This window comes from Hakea prostrata, chromosome 5 (assembly GCF_041222555.1).
Source record: "Hakea prostrata isolate BN-2017 chromosome 5, UWA_Hpros_2, whole genome shotgun sequence".
Taxonomy (NCBI): domain Eukaryota; kingdom Viridiplantae; phylum Streptophyta; class Magnoliopsida; order Proteales; family Proteaceae; genus Hakea; species Hakea prostrata.
In genome coordinates this window covers 46,299,397-46,320,006 of record NC_142604.1, presented here as the reverse complement: position 1 = coordinate 46,320,006, position 20,610 = coordinate 46,299,397, and the positions used below count along the sequence as shown (strand labels likewise).

The window sequence follows — 20,610 nt, the reverse complement described above, 5'->3', positions numbered from 1 at the left end:
TCTATTTAGATTTATCTTCTACTTTTATACCAAAGAAAGAGATACACCTTTGTTAGTGCCAACTTTTGAAATACCAAAAAGCTTATTTCCTGATTTTTCAAATGTCTTTAAAATAAAAAATTGACTCTAGATAAAAAAATGTTTTTAAAAAATTTTCAACTAAAGAAGAAAAAACAAAGAAAAAGGAAGAGCAAATACCTGCACCTCTCCATTTCAACCTCTGTCTTTGAATAAAGAGTTTTGGTACAAATTCACTAAATACCATTTTCTGGTTTAAAAATATTTTTATGTGAATGTTTGAACTGAGAAACATATCTTTCAAAACATAAGCATTACCACACAATCATTAATAATTAGGTTGAATTTACCCAAAAAAATAACCAATTACTTTGTAAAGAAGACGGTGCATATAAATCATAGAATTCAGATCCACCACCTACATGTTATGGGCTAATCTGTAATTTCAGCCCTTGAGAATGAACCGTGGTTAGCATGGCTTGATCTTATCATGGGCCGGCACCAAACTAACCCGGTTCATTTGGGTTTGAGTTTCATTTTGGGGTTCTCTTCACTCTCTTCTCTCATGCGAATGGGAGGTTTTCAAGACTCTTTGCCGCTGCTGCTGTTCGAGGTGAGTTTCTCCAGTGATTTGGTTTGGATTCAGGTGAGGACATGGTCAAATGAATCACTACTTTGAGCTCTCTCTTTGCTGTACATTTTCTCTCCAAAATTTGTAAGAAATTGCAACTCTAATATAAAAAGTGATTGAACTCTGTCTTGAATCCGGAGACGTGGGCTTTAAGCCGAACTCCATCATCAATCTCGTGTGTCCCTTCTCTTGATTCTCTTTACAATTCTTGGTTAATCCATATATGGCCAACATAGGGAAAAACCTAAGATATATTGGAGCAATAATCTTAAATATGATTTCTATGGTACCATAAAAACATTCAACTTGTGGCCTAGAGGTCACAATTACAAAGTTGGTATCACTGCAAGATGTGATGGGAAGAAAATGCTGATAGATTATCTTCAGTACTTTACATTATATTTATATAGTTGTAAAACCCCAAGAAAAGCTTTACCTTGTATCAACTTGGGCCGAGTTGATCTCTGTACAGTCTTGGACAAAACCATTGTCCGGGATGCGTGGTTAAACACATAGATGCAAAGGTTGCTAAACTCTATAAATTTTTTCTATTTCACTTGCAACAGGACAAAAAAGATATCCTTTGTGGGTTCTTCAGCCACGAATTTGAACTCTATTGCTCTTCCAATGTGTATGTACATGCTTGCTAAAAGTAATAGTAGAAGTTACTGTCCTTATGGTTGGGAGCATCCTTGCAGAGCATCGATCTAACCTCCATTACTGATCTAGGAGGCACTAGGTCTTTCTCTTGAAGTGCATTCCCAAGCAACTGTTGCATCTGTGATGCAAAGGTGTCATCCAATACCTGCACATTCCACAACATGTCATACAACTGAAGGCAACAACATCCTATCAAGACAAATTCGAAGAATTTGACCAATTTGTTGATGTGGGTCTCGTGGGCTTGCTCATTTTGTATGTTATAAGAAAACCAAATGACTGCTCAGTCAGATAGTTTTGACCGCAAAAGGATTGATTTTGGTTGGCTGTCTGGTCCACTTTCTAGATCTATTGATCTAATTATCATCAACTTTCATTCATACATCACTCATAGTAAAAGCCTACCAGAAGGTTTTCCCTAGAACTCTCTGATTTGCCTTACTCCTCACATTCTTCCACATATAAAGACTAGTATGAACTTAAAAGTCAAAGACAACATACAGCCACTGCAATGCCCCTTGTACCACGTCCTGTTTTCCTTCCTGTCAGAATATCCTGCAAGAAAAGAGAGAGCATTTGAGATGTTAAGCAGTATAAAGATGGAACAGCCTCATGCTAAAGCTTCAAATATACATGTCCCATTCGGTACCAATAGCCTCGACAAATTGCTACATGCACAGGAGTCTCAAAGAGATTGTGTAGGTGATCTATTGTCTTTGTCAGCAGATCCTCCAGGGGTTGCATTCTGCTCCTAACATCTGATTCAACCACAGTCTCTTTCAAGTCTTGGATGATCTTCGAACACTTGTCTGAAGATACAAGGAAGCAAAATCACCACAATTAGAAAATAATAGATAATTGAACCAATTCTGGGTGGAAAGAAATGAAATGTGGTAATTTCTTGACAAGCTCAAACCATGCATACTTGTGGACACTTGATATTTCACCAAAAATTAGGTATCCTTGCTGTTTTACCTCGTATATTTCATAAATACGATAATATTCCCTCTTACAGACAAGGTACAACCGTAACTTCACATAGTTATAAGCATGGTGAGACAAATAACACAAAACCCTTATCAGGATCCTAAAAGCAAAGCTATTCATTTCTAGACATGTACATGGGCAATGACACATTATGTCCAACATGGCAAAACTATGAAAATGAGTTTATGTATTATGTAGCTTAGAAGTTAAAAATCTTTTCTAAGATCTACTTCCTAAATAACTATCATGGTTTCAACTATGACAAGTTGATTATATAACAAAGAACCGTCAGGAGGGGAAAAAACAAAAAACCTAGAAAGTGAAGAAACAATGCTGAAAATAAGTATACAGCTCTTGAAAGGAGGATCTACATTCTCTGTAAGCTTCTCCACAACTGCTTGCATATAATTTTTGAACTTGGCTCTCAGCATCAAGGTTTAAAGTATTGGTATCGAGTATCGTATCGGTCAGGTGATTTTAAGAGATGTATCGTCTTGTATCGAGTATTGTATCGCTCTGGTTAATGTATTTTAGTGTAATTTAATGGAGATACGTACCAAGATGTATTGTATTGGTTGGGTCAAATAAAGATACATATCGGCTAGTATCGTATGGTATCGTGGGATACTTTAAACCTTGCTCAGCATCACAGTCACTTCACTGAGCCGTTCTCTAGAGACAGCATTTGCAGCATCAGGGATTGAAGAATGTCTCTATCCTAAAACACAACACATCAAGCATCATCTTCATGATATTCAAAAGGATTCCCAGCTGCAAGTTGATGCCAGTTTTTAAGGGCAGAAAATGCATATAATATGGGAGACTCTAGAATTCAAGATAGAACAGCTAATGTTGTCAGGTACAGTACAACTGTTTACAGAACGCTTAGCCATTTTCTGAACATACTTGAAGCCAAATTTCTTAGGTGTCAAGAGTGTCATTCAATGGTAAAAGTAACCAAATGAGAATAACATACAGTATTCTAGTCCAAAGTCTCTACCCCCAACTTCTCAACATCCGCAACTGCCTTTACACAATTAAACATTTGACTAATCAATTAAATTCTTGCAATCTCACTTCTAACATAAAGTAATCAAATGAGAATAACATACAGTATTCTAGTCCGATAAAGCATTTGATCTAGCATAGAATTGAAACATAAAAGAGACAATCACTCTCTCACTAATCAGTCTCTCTCTTCCCCTCTTTTTTGGTCCGTAATGGTAAAAGACAAAGTAAAAGAGTAAGCAAGCAAAACAAAAATTGACCAGATTGGAAGGCCAAATCCACATGCTCATGCCCTTCAGATTTGTCATATTGTATCAATGTAGAGGAGAAAAAATTTGGACTTACACTTTCCAAAGCAAAGGTATTTTTCTGGCCATTAAAAAATGATGACCTCATATTCATTCATGGTCTCCTTCAACCGTCATACATATCATCAACGAATGGAGTCCTGGAGTGTTAAGAGTTTTTACACCTGAACATTTTATCTGCAAGGAAAATTTTTGAAGAGAACAGAGTAAATAAAAATCTGGATAAGTTAATAGCTTCACATTTAAACTGTCCACAGAACAGTTATAAAATGCTTCCATACACATAATAAAACTGGAAAGAATAGTTCCAAAACAGGCCTATACTTTTGTGCAATTCTTCCAAATAGAAAGAAGGCACAAAAACTAAAACAGCCCGATATGTTTAGTGCCACGATGAATTGCCTCAGAATCAAAGTGAATTTCATCAATTACAAAAGAAAAACCCAAGAGAAGTAAATTCTTTAGAGAAGTAAATTCTTTAAGCAGAAAAGTACCGATAGCATTACATGTACCTCCGGTTTGGTTAGAAGTCAAAGTGTAATATTTATAATACAAAGGAAAAACATCTTACCTAATCTAATTTGCATGATCCAAGCAAGGAAAGATGCTTATCTTGAATCCAGATAATAATATACATGTGGAACAACTCTTTTGCATCAACACCACCTTTGACAGGACTGAAGGATAATTGTAAGAGAAGATGTCATGGAAAGGAATGACTAATAAAGATTCGACTGAGCCTTTATATTGAGTAAAAGTCAAGAGTAAATACTAAATGTTCCAGCTGGCAAGATCCCTTTGAAAATATGCAGTTGCAATTACAAGATCTGCGACAACAGAAGGCAATGGGCCAGTCGGAGGCATGCAACAAGGAATGCAGGCAATCTATTGCAAGCTATATAGTGTATATGGAAGACGAAATATTTGGAGGTCTATAAAACTGCAAGAAAAGGTAAAAAAGACTTACATATTACAAACTCTTTTTGGTAATTGGTAAGTAAAGAGACAAGAGTGGTGAAGAAAAGAAGTAGAAAGTTGTAATCTGCTCTTGATTGTACCCATGTTTTAATCCATAGCTCTTTCAAGTAACCGATCAACTGGATTTTTGACACATGTAAGTGGCTTATCCTTGTGTATTTTTCACGAGTCATTGTGCATGTCAAATGACAAGATTCATCCTGTAGAAAAGAAAAAAGAAAGAAAAAAACAAAGGATTATATTCAAACAACAATAAAGCAAGTTGCATCTTCTTTTCCACCAACATTGTTACACGAAAATTTTCCCTATAAATATAGGGGAAAAGATCCTCACAATGCCACTGTGATAACATGCCCTCTGATAGGCCCCCTCATATCTCGTGTGTATTCTGGCAAGCACAAGAAGAGGGCTGGATTTGGTGAGCAGCAGTTAAGGAAAGAAATCAGATTTGGACCTGAGAAGGAGGTTGCTGAATAAAGAATACTCATCCAGCATTCAGACAACTCTGATAGTCAGACAAAAGTCAATGTATCCAACCTGCCAAGGAAGGGATCTTAATTATTACCAAACATTTCTGAGAAACCAGAGGATGAGAAGCCATGATTTATTCCCATCCCCTCTGCTAAAGTTTGATCCTACTCATCTTTGAATGAAAATCCAGTAGCAGCTTCACAAGAATTGACAGAGAAGTACACTAATAGGAAGTAATATTTGTTGAAAATACCTTAATTTATTTGGGAAATGCATCAGTTCGAAACAGAAAGAACCTCGTATGGAGGTGGATTCTTCAAAAACTAGGTAGAACGGAAGCTGGAGAGGGTAGGATTTGGAGTTCCATACGGTGAGTCAAGTGAGCTAAAAGCTAAGTTACAGTAGCAGGTGCAACGTGGAGGGAGAATAATACCCATGTTTGTACTTGAATATAAGAGAAGAATTCACCAATGTCTTAGAACAAATCAACCTCAATTGAGTTCAAGACTCCAACAATAAACAAATAAACAGCTAACTAAAACTGGATAGATTTTGCCGAGCATTGGTTGGAAATGAAAATTCAAAGGAAAGATATGATTAGAATGTAGAAGAAAACAAACCTGCAGCCTGGAGCAGCATGAGCGATGTTACAGGGGATTGATCACATCCTTCAGAAAAGGTTTCAATTTGGGGCACTTTCTTATCTCCAGTTCTATTACCCGCGAACGCAGCTCACGTATCACAAATTCTAAAGATTTCAATTCGGGGCATTCCCAAACAACCAGCTTCTTAAGTGACGAGAGCTTCTCCAATCCGTTCGGCAGCATTTCTAATTTCTTACAATTTGAAATGGTAAGCTCTTTCAACGATTTCATGTGTTGAATCCCCTCAGGCGGAGGCAGAAGCTTGACAAGCTTATGACATCCCCATATGGTCAACTTTTCAAGTGATGAGAGGCATCGCAGCCCGCTGGTGATATCTGCTAGACTGGCACAGTCGATCAACCATAGCACCCGTAAGGATTTCATGTGGGATAGGTTGTCGGGGAATGAAGCCAAGCGACGGCATCTCTGAATGTAGAGAGATTGAAGCGACGAGAGTTCTCCGAGAGTCGTCGCTAGAGCCTTTAGGTTACAACAATCACTTATTTCTAGCCGACTGAGGGTCTTGAGATTTCCCAGGCCATCAGGAAGAAGTTTTAGTTTTGGATAACCATTTATATCCAACACACGAAGGATTGGGAGATTCCCCATTTCGTCTGGTAATTTTTCCATGTCATCACAGCCTTTTATCTTCAGAATCTCCAGTGATGTCAACTCCTGCAAATCTCCAGCTGGCAAAGACGTCAACCTTTTGCAACTCGAAATTTCCAAAAATACTAGCGACGAGAGCTTTAACAGGGCGGTTGGTATAGATCTCAAGTCTGAACACTGCTCAATCTTCAGAGTCTTCAACGACTTCAATTCTTGAATTTCTTCTGGAAAAAAGATTAAGCAATCACATCCGCTGATCTCCAGTTTCTCAAGTGATGTAAGCATACCAATGCCCCTTGGAAGATTCCTTAAATTTGCACAAGCAGAAATAGTGAGTGTTCGCAGCTTTCTCCAGTGTTGCATCTCTTCTGATAAGAACTTGAGCTTCGGGCATCCACCAATTGAAAAATTTTGCAGGGATTCGAGCTGTCTTCCGCCATCTAACAACTCTAGATCCGGACAATCTTCTATCTGCAAGTTTTGAACTGACGTAAGGTTTTTTAAGCCACCCCCCATTAAAACCATTTCATTCGTGCAACTTTGTATATGCAATGACTTCAGTGATTTCAGGAGCAACGTCTCCTTTTCGGGCAAATTTGTGAGATGATCACAGCTTTCGATCCGCAAATTTGTAAGCATGATAAGAATGTGCTCTTCACGAACGACTTCTGACTGGTTCCCTCCAATTAGGGATTTCAGCTTATCACATCCCTTGAATTCTAAGAACGCTAACCACATGAGACCCTTGATTCCAGCATACTCCAGGTTTTCACAATATGAAATCTGTAGTTTTCGAAGGTATCTCAAACCTGTCAAATCTAAAGACTTCACATGGTGACATGAGTAGATACAGAGTTCCCGTAATATCGAGAGATGATTATTATTATATAACCATGTAGGGAACTGGGTGCCTCTGAAAAAAAGTATCCTCAGAAGTGACAGATTTGGATGAGGTTGGAGCTTCTCCAATACAATGTCTTGTTGTCTCTTGCTATCCTCGTCACCGCCAGTAGCTGATTCCCATTCCAATGTCAACTCTTGGAGCCTGCTTTTCTCATTCAATTTTGCTGCTTTAGCATCTTCTCCGCCTTTCACATTGTTGAGGCCAATCAAGCCCAAACTTCCACCAAGTTGTTGTAGACATCCCAGCTCTTCAATAGCAGCAGCAGCATGATCTTCTTTGTTGCCCATTTTGAACCAAGTTAGGGTTTGAAGGTTGCTCAGTTGGCTTAAACCTCTTGGAATGTTCAGCAAAGTTCTTTCAATTTCCAAATGCCTCAAGTTGATCAGTTTTCTCATTCCTTGAGGCAATCTTTGAAGAAATCTACAGTGTAACAGCTTGAGAGTTTGTAAATGGTGGAGTTTGCAAATGGAGTCAGGCAATGCTTTAAACCGACCGTAAGAAAGATCGAGATACCTCAAGTGCTTCAACCTATTCTCCCCAATAATTGAGAATGACGGGTACTCTTCTTTGACATGTGTACATTCTAGCACACGTAGATCTCTCAACCCCTGAGGTGAAGAAGATTTTTCCAAAAAAAGATGTCTAGATGGCAATGTTTCTACAAATCCAGTTGAGATTTTTATGCAATACTCACCCGATTCGACATATTGAAAGAAGTCTCTTTCATCAAGCAAACGAACATATGCATCACCTACATCCTCTGCTAATTGAGAAGACGATGTTGCCGCTTCTTCCAACAAACCTTCTGCCATCCACAACTGAATCAATTTCTTCTTCTGAATTGTAGAACCTGAACCAAATTTTAAGTAACTATATACAAAGCATCTTCTCAGAAATGGCTCCATGTCATGGTAACAAGTCACTAGTGTGGAATAAGGATGACTATGCAGTGATTTCCTAATATTAAGGATGGTTCTCCATTCTTCCATTTTTGTCTTGAAGCCCAGTGTGTAACCTAAAGTTGTTAACATGAAAAGACTATATCCGCATTCCTTAACAAGTTTCCTCCCTATTCTCTCAAGCTTTTTGGTCATAATCAGTGGTGCTTCTTCGCAGAACACTGACCATTTATCTTCTAGTGTTGTTGGTTTCTCTATAATATATGGAGCAAGTGTCTTGACCCGATCACTCTGATATTCATCTATTGTTACAATAATTATCTTGCTCCCTTTGTAGCCAACTCTTAACAAAGTTGTAAAATTATCCCATTTTTCTTGATCTGGATCTACAAAAGTTGTAGAACTGTACAACGCAAGTATAAACTTCTTACTACTCAAAATCTCTTCCAACATATGCTGTAAATTGTCCCAAGTTTTTGAACAATCTATGTTTCTTCCAACTGACTTTTCAATTATTTGTTTTACAATACATTTCACATCAAAACCTGAAGCCACATCAATACAAATTCTCAGATCAAAATTTTCCTCTATTGATTCCAAGATCCACCTCGTCATATGTACTCCCGTAAGATGCCCAGAGAAATCCCACCATCCCAGTATTATGGGGATGATAGAGAGCTTTTCTTCATTATTTTGATCAACCAACATTTCAGCAATCTTTTTCACTTCCATCCCAAGTCCTTTCCCTTCCATCCAAAGTCCTCTAGTTGCTTGTTTGTTTTCCACATCACGAATCTCAGAGTCAACTTGTGAGGAGTCGCTTTCATGGTTCTCAACCCGAGTACTACTTGTAGCATCGAGGGATTTCATTTCTCCTTTCACCTCATCTATTGTATGTTGGAACTCCTTGATTCTAAGGGACATTTTGCTAAGAAGTAAAAGCGGGTGATGGATTGACAAGGAGCAGTTGATGCTAACCTTTGTGGTCATCATGCAGTACATTTGGATCTCCTCCTCCATTTGATGAATTCTCATGGCTTCGTATGACAACTCATCTAATGCGTCGTTAGCTTCGCAATTCAATGTTGTGATCCTTTCCCACAACTGTGACGCTTTTTCATCTCCGTTTCTCAACAAAACCAGCCATTCTAAATCCATAGCCGTTGTTTTGGCTTCTCTTACAATACCTCGAAGCTTTGCATACTCGTCTTGAACAGCTCCTCGTTGTCCCAGTGCCGAAATAAGTTGTCTACCAGCTGCATAATGATTTCTCATCGTAATTTTTCCTATGTAAATAAGAAGCAGAAATGATTTGTCAAGTTTAGATTTGGATGAATATTGATATGTTTCTTATTAATAATTTGATACATATAAGGGAAATAACCTACCTAGAATAGAAATTCTCTTTATGGGTAGATTATCTAGAATAGAATATTACAATAACCTAGAATATAAAATTACAGTGAGAGGAATACTTATAATAGAAGATTACAATAAAATCTACTTGGATTAGAGGATTACAATAAGATCAAATATACCTAGATTAGAAAATTACAATAAGCACACTACAGAAATTGCAAGATATACACATTAAAATCGTAATACTCCCCCTCAAGATGGAGCATGAAGATCAACAATGCAAACTTGGAGTGAAGATGATGGAATGATGCACGATCAAGAGGCATGCCAAATAAATCAGAAAGCCGCTCAAATGAAGCAATCTTGATTGGACCAAAGAATAGGGTTTAGGATTTAGGATTTTGGATTTTGGATTAGGGTTTGGGATTTAGGATTTAGATTTTGAGTTTATGGTTTAGGATTTGAAATTTAAGACTTTGAATTGGGGATTTAGGATTTTAGATTTAGGCTTTGGTAGAGAGATTTGGATCAAGTTTTAGTGTTCATGGTTTAGATTTAGCATTCTACCAAAGAAAAAAGTTTAGACTTAGTATTGAGAGAATGGGGGTGTTGGTCTAAGGTGTACTGATTTAGAATAAGGTATGAAGTCTAGAATTAGGATTCAAACTTGGGAAAGTTTTAGGATTAGGATTTGGACTTGCGAAAGTTTAGGATTAGGATTCAAACTTCATGAAGTTAAGGATTAGGATTCGGAATTATGAACAAAATAAGGAAAAGATGGATTAGCAACTGCTAGAGCAGTTGTTGATGATGAAGGTTTGGTTGCCATGAGGAAGAAGACATGATCGAATGTTAGGCTAATAGCATGTTAAGTTTAGATTTGGTTGAATATTGGTACGTTTATTCGTGAGAAACTGACACATATAAATACACAAATGGGAGTTAAACTTTCCCCATATGGAAAATAATTAACCTATAATAGAATATTACAATAAGACATATACCTAGATTAGAAAATTACAATAAGCAAATTATCAAAACTGCGAGATATACGTAATAATATCGTTATATAATTCATTAAGAACCCAGGATACTAAGCATGTATAATTAAATTGCAGAAAATCATCGATAGTGGAAGAAATTGAACAACTCTTTAATTACTAGCTTCATAATAACCTCTCAGAGCCATTCTTCCTGGGTGAACAAGAACAGTAAATTCAAAAGAAAACACAAGTTACAATACTCTCTCAAGCCAAACAATGAATGTATATATTTCAACCTTTCCTTGCTGTGACACAAAGAAAGAATAAAGTTAAAGCAGCAGTAACAAGCAATTCTTGAAGTTTGGTTCTAAGAAAATTGGAGGTTCGATGTGGTTCTTTGGGAAGCCAACGGAGGATGGCATTTTTACTCTTCGGTCAGCTTATGATATCCTAGCGGGAGATGGCCAAGTGGTGAGAAATGTGAGAGATGATCGACTATGGGAAGTTGTTTGGAAGCTTCAAGTGCCTATGAGGATTTCCTATTTCCTCTGGTTAGCAATTCATGGTAGGCTCCTTACTAAAACTCGGTTAAAATACTTGCATCTTTCTTCACATGACAGGTGTAATTTTTGCATGGTTGGTGTTGAAGATACTCTACATGTTTTAAGAGATTCTGGTTTTGCTAAAGCTGTGTGGTGGGAGATGTTATCGGAGGCACAAAGAGGGGGGGTTTTTCAGTGTTAATCTTGAGGAATGGATTACTCTCAATATTTTTGCTTGCACAATGTCGTTGCTCTGGTTTTGGAGGAATAAAGACTTGCATGAGCATGACTTTATTAGGCCGGTTAATGGGCGAAGGTTGGCTTTAGATTATGAGGCATCTGTGATGGAAGCTTGGGACACATGCCCTCGGACTATAGGGATCAAAGGTGCTGTTGTGAAAGGGAGGTGGCGTCCACCACCAGCTGGGTGGATAAAATTAAATGTCGATGCTGCTGTGAGTAAGAGGGCGGCAAATGGAATGGTGGGAGGTGTTTTCCGTAATTCACAAGGTCAATTAATGGGAGAGTTTGCAAGACGGGTACCCTCTGGGAGTGTTCTTGAGTTGGAGTTGAGAGCTATTTGGGTTGGCCTGTGTGTGGCTAAAGAAATGAGTTTGATGCCTCTTCATTTGGAGTCGCACTCCTTGAAGGCTGTGAATCTTTTGGACTCTGGATGAGTGGATCAGGGTAGATTTGATAGGCTAATAGATGAGATTGGCTTGGTGCTTGATGGTGTGGATTACGTTAGGTGTTGTCACGTGGGACGTGACGCAAATAAGGTTGCCGATTGGATGTCTAAAATGACACCTAGTCCTGAGTGTTCTTCGATGTTCATTCAGAATGCTCCCTCAGCTTTGGAGGAGATTCTCATGGCGGATCATATTTCTTGTCGTTCTTAGTGCTCTTCTTGGGTCATTGACCCCGTTTAGTGTAACCAAAAAATAATAATTAAAGTAAAGTACATCCAAAGAATAGACTTTCCATTGTAGTTAAAGAAGAGAATTTAATGTATCATGAGTCATGTTGCTAAAAGATACAAAGATACATGATGGAGTAAATCAAACACTCTTACCATCAAAGAAGAAGAATTGCTATATGCTCTATGGTCTTTAACGTACAATCCTTATTGCCATGAGAAATACAACATCTATCTACCCTAGACCTACAAGAAACACCATATTCTTCCTTCTCTTTTTTTTTTTTTTTTTTTTTTTTTTTTTTTGAGGGGGGTGGGGGGTTGTTGGGTAAAAAGAGTTCATTAAAGAAAGCAAGCAAACAACTCATAGAAGAGGAGCACTTAAATAGTTCCTACAATGCCAAGCATTTGTACTTGCCCAGCCCATGACCAAAGAGGAGAAATATTTTTGACTAAAAATAAATAGTAGATGTGCTTCTAACGTAGTGGTGACAACTTCGTATGTAGATGCAGACTAAAGAGGTCTTAATTTTGTCCCTCCAAACCTTCCCTTCCCATCGCTTGGGCCTGGATTTTGCTAAGCTAGCGCAAACATGGTTGTGCCTGTGGTGCCTAGCGTTGCAATTAAATATCAACTGCTCAAAACACCATGTGCACATATAATCAACTTAAGTGAAACAAAAAATTTGTTTTCATTTTTAATGTTTTGAGCAAGTAAGATTTAACGGAAACCATGTGACAACCATCCAAATTTGGGCACCATAGGCACCACCACATTAACAACACTCGCCTAATAAGATCCCTTGGGCCTATGGACCCCTGGCCAAAAAGTAAGAATAATTGGGGGTAAATTACTTTAGGACCATTCTATTCTATTGGTGTAAATCTTACCTACCCAAGTGGTGTAGCTTCTTCTTCTTCTTTTTTAGTCTTTTTCTTTTTTAACTCTAGTTCGTATATACAAGGGAGAAGCCCAATCTATTCTACTGGTATAATTCTTACCTACCCAAGTGGTGTAACTTTTTTTTTTTTAACTCTAGATTGCTATCTAAATATCGGCATCTCAACCTATTTCATGGGATCAAGGTTGCAAGAAGAGCGTCAGAAATCTCACACATTTTTCTTAGCCGATGATACCTTCTTATTCTGTAGAGCTAAAACTGAAGATATCCTCGCAATCAAGGCAGCAATGGAATTGTTTTCTGATTTGGAAGGACAGTAAATTAACTTGCAAAAAAATGGAGCTACATTCATTCTCAGAATGACAACTAAGATGGCATTGTGGCAAGCTTCTAACCTTTCTTTTACAGGAAAGGAAATTTTGATCAAATCTATCCTCCAATCACAGTCTATTTACCATATGCAGTGCTTCCAGTTCCCTAAAAATATATGCCGTCAAATTGACTCCTAGTGCCAAAGGTTTTGGTTGGGAATCCAACTAAGAAAAAACAACTAAAATTGATTTCTTGGAATCGTTGTTGCAGGCCGAAAGAGGAAGGAGGTTTAGGATTTAAAAGAATTGAAGACGTCAATTCTGCGTTGCTACTCAAGAAATCCATCTCTACTCTCTAAATCTTCCCCACTCTCCCTCATCTCTGTCCCATCCTCCTTTGCTCCCCAGGTTTAAGTGTCTTTCTTTGCTTTTATTTCTCTTTAGTTAATTAACTCTCTCTCACTAGAGAGAGAGAGAGAGAACCGTAGCTCAAGCACAATCAGAGCTTTTAAGTTCATGAATTATTTGTGTTTTTTGAGGTGTTGGAAACTTTTGATCGAGCTTTGGGTTTCCTCATTTGTAGATGGGTTTCTCCACTTTTTAGTGTTTGAATTTTACATTTTTAAAATTTGATTGCTATCACAAATGGGTGCTTGTTTTCTCAAATTTCACACACCCAATTTAAAAAACACAATTTCTATTTGTGGACTTGTAACTTAAAATGATAGTGGATTTCTCTTTTCTTGTTTTCTGGAACATTTGCATCAAACAATAGCACCAATAGTGACAGTGGGTTTTCGAGCAGTATCGCTAATCAGAGCTGATTCTCTCCCTATGCAAGCGTGGATGAATTGTTTGCAAATAATCATGTCTTGCACATACCAAACACAAACAAGTTGAGAATTTTCAGCTATGTTGAGCTCAAGTCTGCCATGAGGAACTTCAAACCTGATTCAATGTTGGAGAGGGTGGTTTTGGGAGGATTTTCAAGGGTTGGGCATGATGAAAAAAACTGAAAACCTACATGCCTTTAAATAGAAAAACTAGGGACTGTGACCTACCGATGGCTAAATATTCAAAGAGCAAAGGAGGATGGGACAGGGAGAGGGGAGGGTGGGAAAGATCTGGAGACTAGAGGTGGACGAATCCGGATCAGCGACCCCGTCGGGGAGCACTTTACCACCACAAAAAACAGGGGGGCCTAGGGGTGGTGATGGGAGTGTTTTTTTTTTTTTTTTTTTAAATATTTTTCAGAGGTGGGCCCCACCATTTTTGTGGTGGAAAAACCGTCGGGGGGCACAGAGTGCTCCCCGTCGGGGGTGATGATCCGGATTCGAGGTGGACTGCCAAAGAGCAAGGAAGAGGTTGTTGACATCGGAGTGGAGAAGTCAAGAGAAGAGAGACTAATAGGTGCGCAGATTTTTTAGCCGGATTGGCAACGTCGGACCAAGAAATTTTGTTGGATCCTCTCTCTTTGCCTGCTCAGCTCTCTCAATATGTTGTAGAAGAGCGACAGGGTCGTAGGTTCTTTAGAACCTAATCCTTAATCCTGTATTATTGTTTGTATTCTATTTATTTCTATTAATATAAAGTCTCCTTTTCTCCCCAAAAAAAAAATTAAAAAAAAAAGGTCAAGAGAAGAGAGAGAATAGAATAGAGGGATGAGGGCAAAATGGTATTGTAAAAAATATTTTTATAATAAAGGGTAAATTTTGTATTCCAATACTTGTTTAGTGATAATATCATCATTTAATTTTAATATTTAACTACGAGAGGGTATTCATAATTAAAATTTTCAAAGGTAGTATATGTAACTGTAAGTAGATCAAAGGGGTCTATGACTATATGCAATGCCCCCCCTCCCCCACCTAGAATGGAATATTACAATATACTAGAATAAAAAAATTACAATAAGAGAAATGCCTATAATAGACGATTACACTAAGATCTACTTAAATTTGTTTTTTTTTTTTTTTTTGGTAAAGAGATCTACTTAAATTAGAAGATTACAAAAAGAGAGATACCTAAATTACAAAATTACAGTATGCACCCTAACAAAACTGCAAGATATACATACTAATATCATAATATTCCCCTTCAAGGTGGAGCATGAAGATCATGAATGCCTAGCTTGGATTGAAGATGATGGAACGACACACGATCAAGAGACAAGGCAATTAAATTAGGAAGCTGCTCAAATGAAGCAATCTTGATTGGACCGAAGAGTAGGGTTTAGGATTTAAAATTTTGAATTTAGGGTTTAGGATTGAGTACAGGATTTAGGATTTATATTTTGAATTTTCAATTTAGGATTTGAGATTTAAGATTTTGTGTTTGGGGTTTAAAATTTTAGATTTAGGCTTTGGTAGAGAGATTTGAATCAAGTTTTAGAGTTCATGGTTTAGGTTTAGCATTCTACCAAAGAAAAAGTTTAGGTTTAGCATCGAGAGAATGGGGGTGTTGGTCTAAGGTGTACTTATTTAGAAGAAGGAATGAAGCTTAGAATTAGGATTCAAACTCGAGAAAGTTTTAGGATTAGGATTTGGACTTGGGAAAGTTTAGGATTAGGATTCGATCTTGGGGAACTTTAGAATTAGGATGTGGATGTGAATTATGAACAAAATAAGGAGAAGATGGATTAGCAACTGCTACAGTAGTTGTTGAGAATGAAGGTTTGGTTGCAATGAGGAAGAAGACATGATCAAATGTAAGGCTGATAGTATGTTAAGTTTAGATTTGGTTGGATATTACTATGTTTATTAATAAGAAACTGACGCATATAAATTCATGAATGAGAGATAGACTTTCTTCAAAACGAGAATGACCAACTTAGAATAGAATATTACAATAAATGAGAGATTTGCCTATAATAAACAATTATAATAAGGGGGGAAAAAACCTTAAATAGAAGATTACAATAATATTTACTTAAATCAGAATATTACAATAAGAGATATACCTAGGTTAGAAAATTGCAATAAGAAAATTATCAAAATTATAGACATACACAAAAATATTGTAATCTAATTCATCAAGAACTCAGGATATTAAACATATATAATTAAATTGCAAAAAATTATCGACAATGGAAGAGATTGAACAAGTCTTTAATTACCAGCTTCATAATAACCTTTCAGAGCCATCCTTTCTAGGTGAACAAGAACGAAAACCTCAGAAGAAGACACAAGTTACAACACTATCCCAGGCAGATGATGGATGCATATATTTCAACCTTTCCTTGTAGAGACACAAAGAAAGAATAAAGCTAAAGAAGCAGCAAGCAATTCTTTAAGTTTGGTTATAAGAAAAGAATAATTAAAGTAAAGCACATCCAAAGAAATGGCTTTCCAATATTCATTACTTGTCCGTGTAGTTAAAGTAGAGAATTGAATGTATCATGACTCGTTTTGCTAAAAGATATAAAGATACTTGATGGAGTAAATCAATCACTCGTGCCATCAAAGAAGAATAATTGTTATACTCCATAGTCTTTAGCAAGCATTCCTCATTGCCATGAGAATTACAAGATGTATGTACTCTAGAACTACAAGAAACACCATAATTTTTTCCCCCTTCTTCTTTTTGGTAAAGAGACTTCATTAAAGAATGCAAGCAAACAATTCATGGAAGATGAGTACTTAACAGTCCCTACAACCCGCGGAGTGGCAATGGGCCAAGCATTCATGCTTGCCAACAACCAAAGAGGAGAATTTTTTTTGACTAAGAATAAATGGTAGATGTGCTTCTACCACAGTGGCGGCAGCTTCATATATAGACACAGAGCAAAGAGGTCTTCTGTCCCTCCACACCTTCCCCTTCCTACCTTCCCAAAACTTGGGCTTGGATTTTACTAAACTAGCACTGACTTGGTGGTGCTTGTGGTGCCTAGCAATGCTAGCATTGCAATTAAATCCTAGCCGTTCAAAACACCATGTGCACATATAATCAACTCAAGTGAAAAAAAAATCAGTTTTCTTTTTTAAAAGAATTGACCATGTTTTGAGTAGCTAAGATTTAACAGAAACTATGTGACGACCATCCAAATTTGGATACCACAAGCACCACCACCTCAGCGGCACTAACCTAGCTCCGCAAGCGTCACCACCTCAATGGCACTAACCTAGCTCCACAAGCACCACCGCATTAATGACACTTGCCAAACAAAATCCCTTCGGGCTTTAGAAAAAATATTTTTGACTAAGAATAAATAGTGGATGTGCTACTATCACAATGGTGACAACTTTGTATATATACGCAGAGCAAAGAGGTCTTCTGTCCCTCAACACCTTCCCCTCCCCACCTTCCCATCACTCAAGCTTGGATTTTACTAAGCCAGCACTCACGTGGTGGTGCTTGTGGTGTCTAGCATTACAATTAAATCCTAGCAGCTCAAAACACCATTTGCATATATAATCAACCCGAGTGAAAAAAAAATTATATTTTTTTAAAAAGATCTTACCATGTTTTGAGCAGCTAAGATTTAACAGAAACCATGTGACAACCATCCAAATTTGGACACCACAAGCACCACCACCTCAACGGCACTAACCTAGCTCCACAAGCATCACCACCTCAATGGCATTAACCTAGCTCCACAAGCACCACCACATTAGTGACACTCGCCAAACAAGATCCTTGGGCCTATAGTCCCCAGTCCAAAAGGTAAGAATATGTAGGGGTGAATTGCTTTTAGACCATTCTATTATATTGGTATAACTCTTACATACCCAAGTGGTGTGATCTTCCTAGAATTAGTAACCCTTTTTATTTTTTTTAACTCTAGTTTGTTATACAAGGGAGAAGCTCTAGGTCCAAGAAGATAATTCTTCACCCCTTATGAATTGTTTGTCTTTATCAACTAAGCCAACACACATAATCAACCGTATGCCACTCTTTAGATCAACGGGTTTTCCTCCACGCAGTTCACAAGACTCCAATTCTTAGGTGAAAGTGGCTCACAATTAAAAACAACTAAAAATGGTGATGGGCAGGTGACATGGACTTGTAGTCAACAACTTCTTAGAAAGTGTCACACATTTAATATAAATCTCAAATTTAAACTCCATGACAAATACAAGTTGTTTAATAAACACATGACACCATATGAATTATTTCAAGCAAAATAAATTAAAAAAAAAAATAAAGAATAAAGAACAAACAAGTCCGCTTGGTAATATTGTTGTTCTCTATTTCTCACATCTATTTGAATTTATCCTCTATTATTAGAATCTAGATCCTCTCCACCCAACTTGTCTGTTAAACCATCTTCTCACACTCATATAAGGTAGTGAAACCTACACTCACATGGTTTACCCGCATTAGACAAGGCAGCATGGAATCCACACTCATATAAGTGTGGGAAGATGGTTTGACAAGCTAGGTGAAAAAGATCTCCACTACTATGTTTGTGTATCAAAGAGATAGATTGACCTTTTTCAGTGTCCATTTCTAAAATACAAAAACTTATTTTATTGATTTTTAAAATATTTTTTAAATACAAAAATTGAATCTAAGTTTATTTAAAATAAAAGGCTTAAAAAATAAAGCAAATTGCATGAGCACCCCAAACAAAATGGAGGCCTAAAAGCAATGATACCCCGATTTATATTTGAAAAACACACGAGTCCTATTCCGTTAGAATGGTTAGTTGTACAATTGTAACGACCATTATACCCTTATGTATGATGGAGTGAAAAGAGTTCATCCACCCTTCTTTATCAGACTTATTTTCTCCATTATGCTCTCAGCCACAATTCCCATTCTTCTCCTCTTGTTCCTCTGGTATGTTAACCAAACAACTCACGCTATAGTATTTGGTCCTCTACTCCTCTCTGCTAAATATTATTGTTTTCGGGTTTTGTAGGGGCAATAGGGTTTGTTCGCCGCACAACACAAGCCATTAAGAAAGTAAATTCACCAGAAAACCAAATCGGCGAATAGCACGTTATACATCAATAAAATTGGAGACAGAAATTTCGATATGTCATTGAACATTATCAACACAATAACTAGCTATGCCAAGAACAAGGGTACTAGTGCTCATCTCCCACCACCCGAAAAAGGAAACCTTTCAACAAAGAGGCGAATCTAAAAGATCAAAAGGGGTTCTTTGAAAAACGATCAAGATAATTGTTGGGCGCATTTACTGGAAAACATGTAGATCGATGAAGAAGGAAGATAGGGCCTTCAATGAAGATGATTGTAGATGTGAACAGGTTTCTATCCAGCCGATGAAAGGTATTTGATAAAGACAATTGTGCTGTTGGTTCCTCCCCCAACCCCCACCCCACCCCACCCCACCCCACCCCACCCCCTCAGATTTTGATAAGGGTAGTATTTTGGGAAGTGAAAAAATATATACAGTGGTTTAACGTTTTTCACTAACGAGTTGGACTTATGTGTCCGATGGAAATCCAACTTTGGGGTGTCTTTGTTAATCAAACATAAGGTGGGGGGCATCAGTGCTTTTAGGCCTCCATTTTGGGGTGCCCCTGCAATTTGCTGTAAAACATAAGAGAAAAAAGAAAACACTCTAGTTATCCCATCTTCTCTACCCTTGAATATAGATTTTGGAACAGGTTTACTAAATATTTTTCGGTTCTAGAAAGGATAGAATGTTTTCAATGATTACCAAATGTATTAAAACATAAGCATTATCCTACAAATCCTTGCATACTTTACCCCAAAAAAAATTCCTTGCATATAAATGTGGAGTTTGGATCTTTCACCCACGTAAAAAGAACTTTTTCAATACGCATGATTAGATTCATGATACATGTCCAATCTAAACACAAGGTCCTTCTCTTTAGGAAAATTCTGAATTATAGGAATCCAAATTATAGTTTTTAGATTAAACAGCGTCATGCATGTAATTTCAACCCGCAGGTGAATTTGTAGATGCTACAAAATTCCCAAATTGTTTAATTATTTAAATCCACTGGGGGAAAATGGGTCATGCAAAAAATCAAAGTTAAAACTTTTTATTAATTCACCACTAGGATTCAATAAAAAGTTTCCGTCACTACAATTTTCAATGCAGCCCCGAACATGCTATGTTCCTGCATTTTGTACCTGTAACGACTTAACCTATGGAAAAGCCTCAGACAAATTGGAGCAATAATCATAAATATGATTTCTATAATACCATAAAAACTTACAACTTTAAAACAGATTGACCTTTTTTCGTGTTCATTTTTAAAATACAAAATTTGATTTTAAGTAAATAAAAAAAAAGCTTAAAAAATAAGAAGAAAGGAGAGTAAAAATTGCCAAACAAATTCTTGCATATAAATCATAGAGTTCGGATCCATCACCCACATGAAAGGAAATTTACAATATACATGATTGGATTCATGAGACATGTCTAATCTAAATACAAAATCCTTCTTTTCAAGAAAATTCTGAAATCATAGGAATCAAAATATTCTCTGCACGATCTCGGATTAAACAGGTGAATTTGTAGATTTTGCAAAATTCTAAA

General features: G+C 37.1%; 1 protein-coding gene across 1 annotated transcript; it reads right to left on the bottom strand.

The window, feature by feature from the left end:
- Positions 1 to 869: 869 nt before the first annotated feature.
- LOC149016145 (putative disease resistance protein RGA4) lies at positions 870 to 16,325 on the bottom strand. The gene is made up of 9 exons (XM_089157267.1): positions 16,246 to 16,325; positions 5,682 to 9,403; positions 4,924 to 5,127; positions 4,580 to 4,790; positions 4,184 to 4,439; positions 3,650 to 3,789; positions 1,959 to 2,118; positions 1,811 to 1,864; positions 870 to 1,454 (listed from the first exon to the last, which is right to left on the bottom strand). The coding sequence occupies exons 1-2, from the start codon at positions 16,271 to 16,273 to the stop codon at positions 5,709 to 5,711; spliced, it is 3,723 nt and encodes a 1,240-aa protein (XP_089013393.1). The 5' UTR covers positions 16,274 to 16,325; the 3' UTR covers positions 870 to 1,454; positions 1,811 to 1,864; positions 1,959 to 2,118; positions 3,650 to 3,789; positions 4,184 to 4,439; positions 4,580 to 4,790; positions 4,924 to 5,127; positions 5,682 to 5,708.
- Positions 16,326 to 20,610: the final 4,285 nt, after the last annotated feature.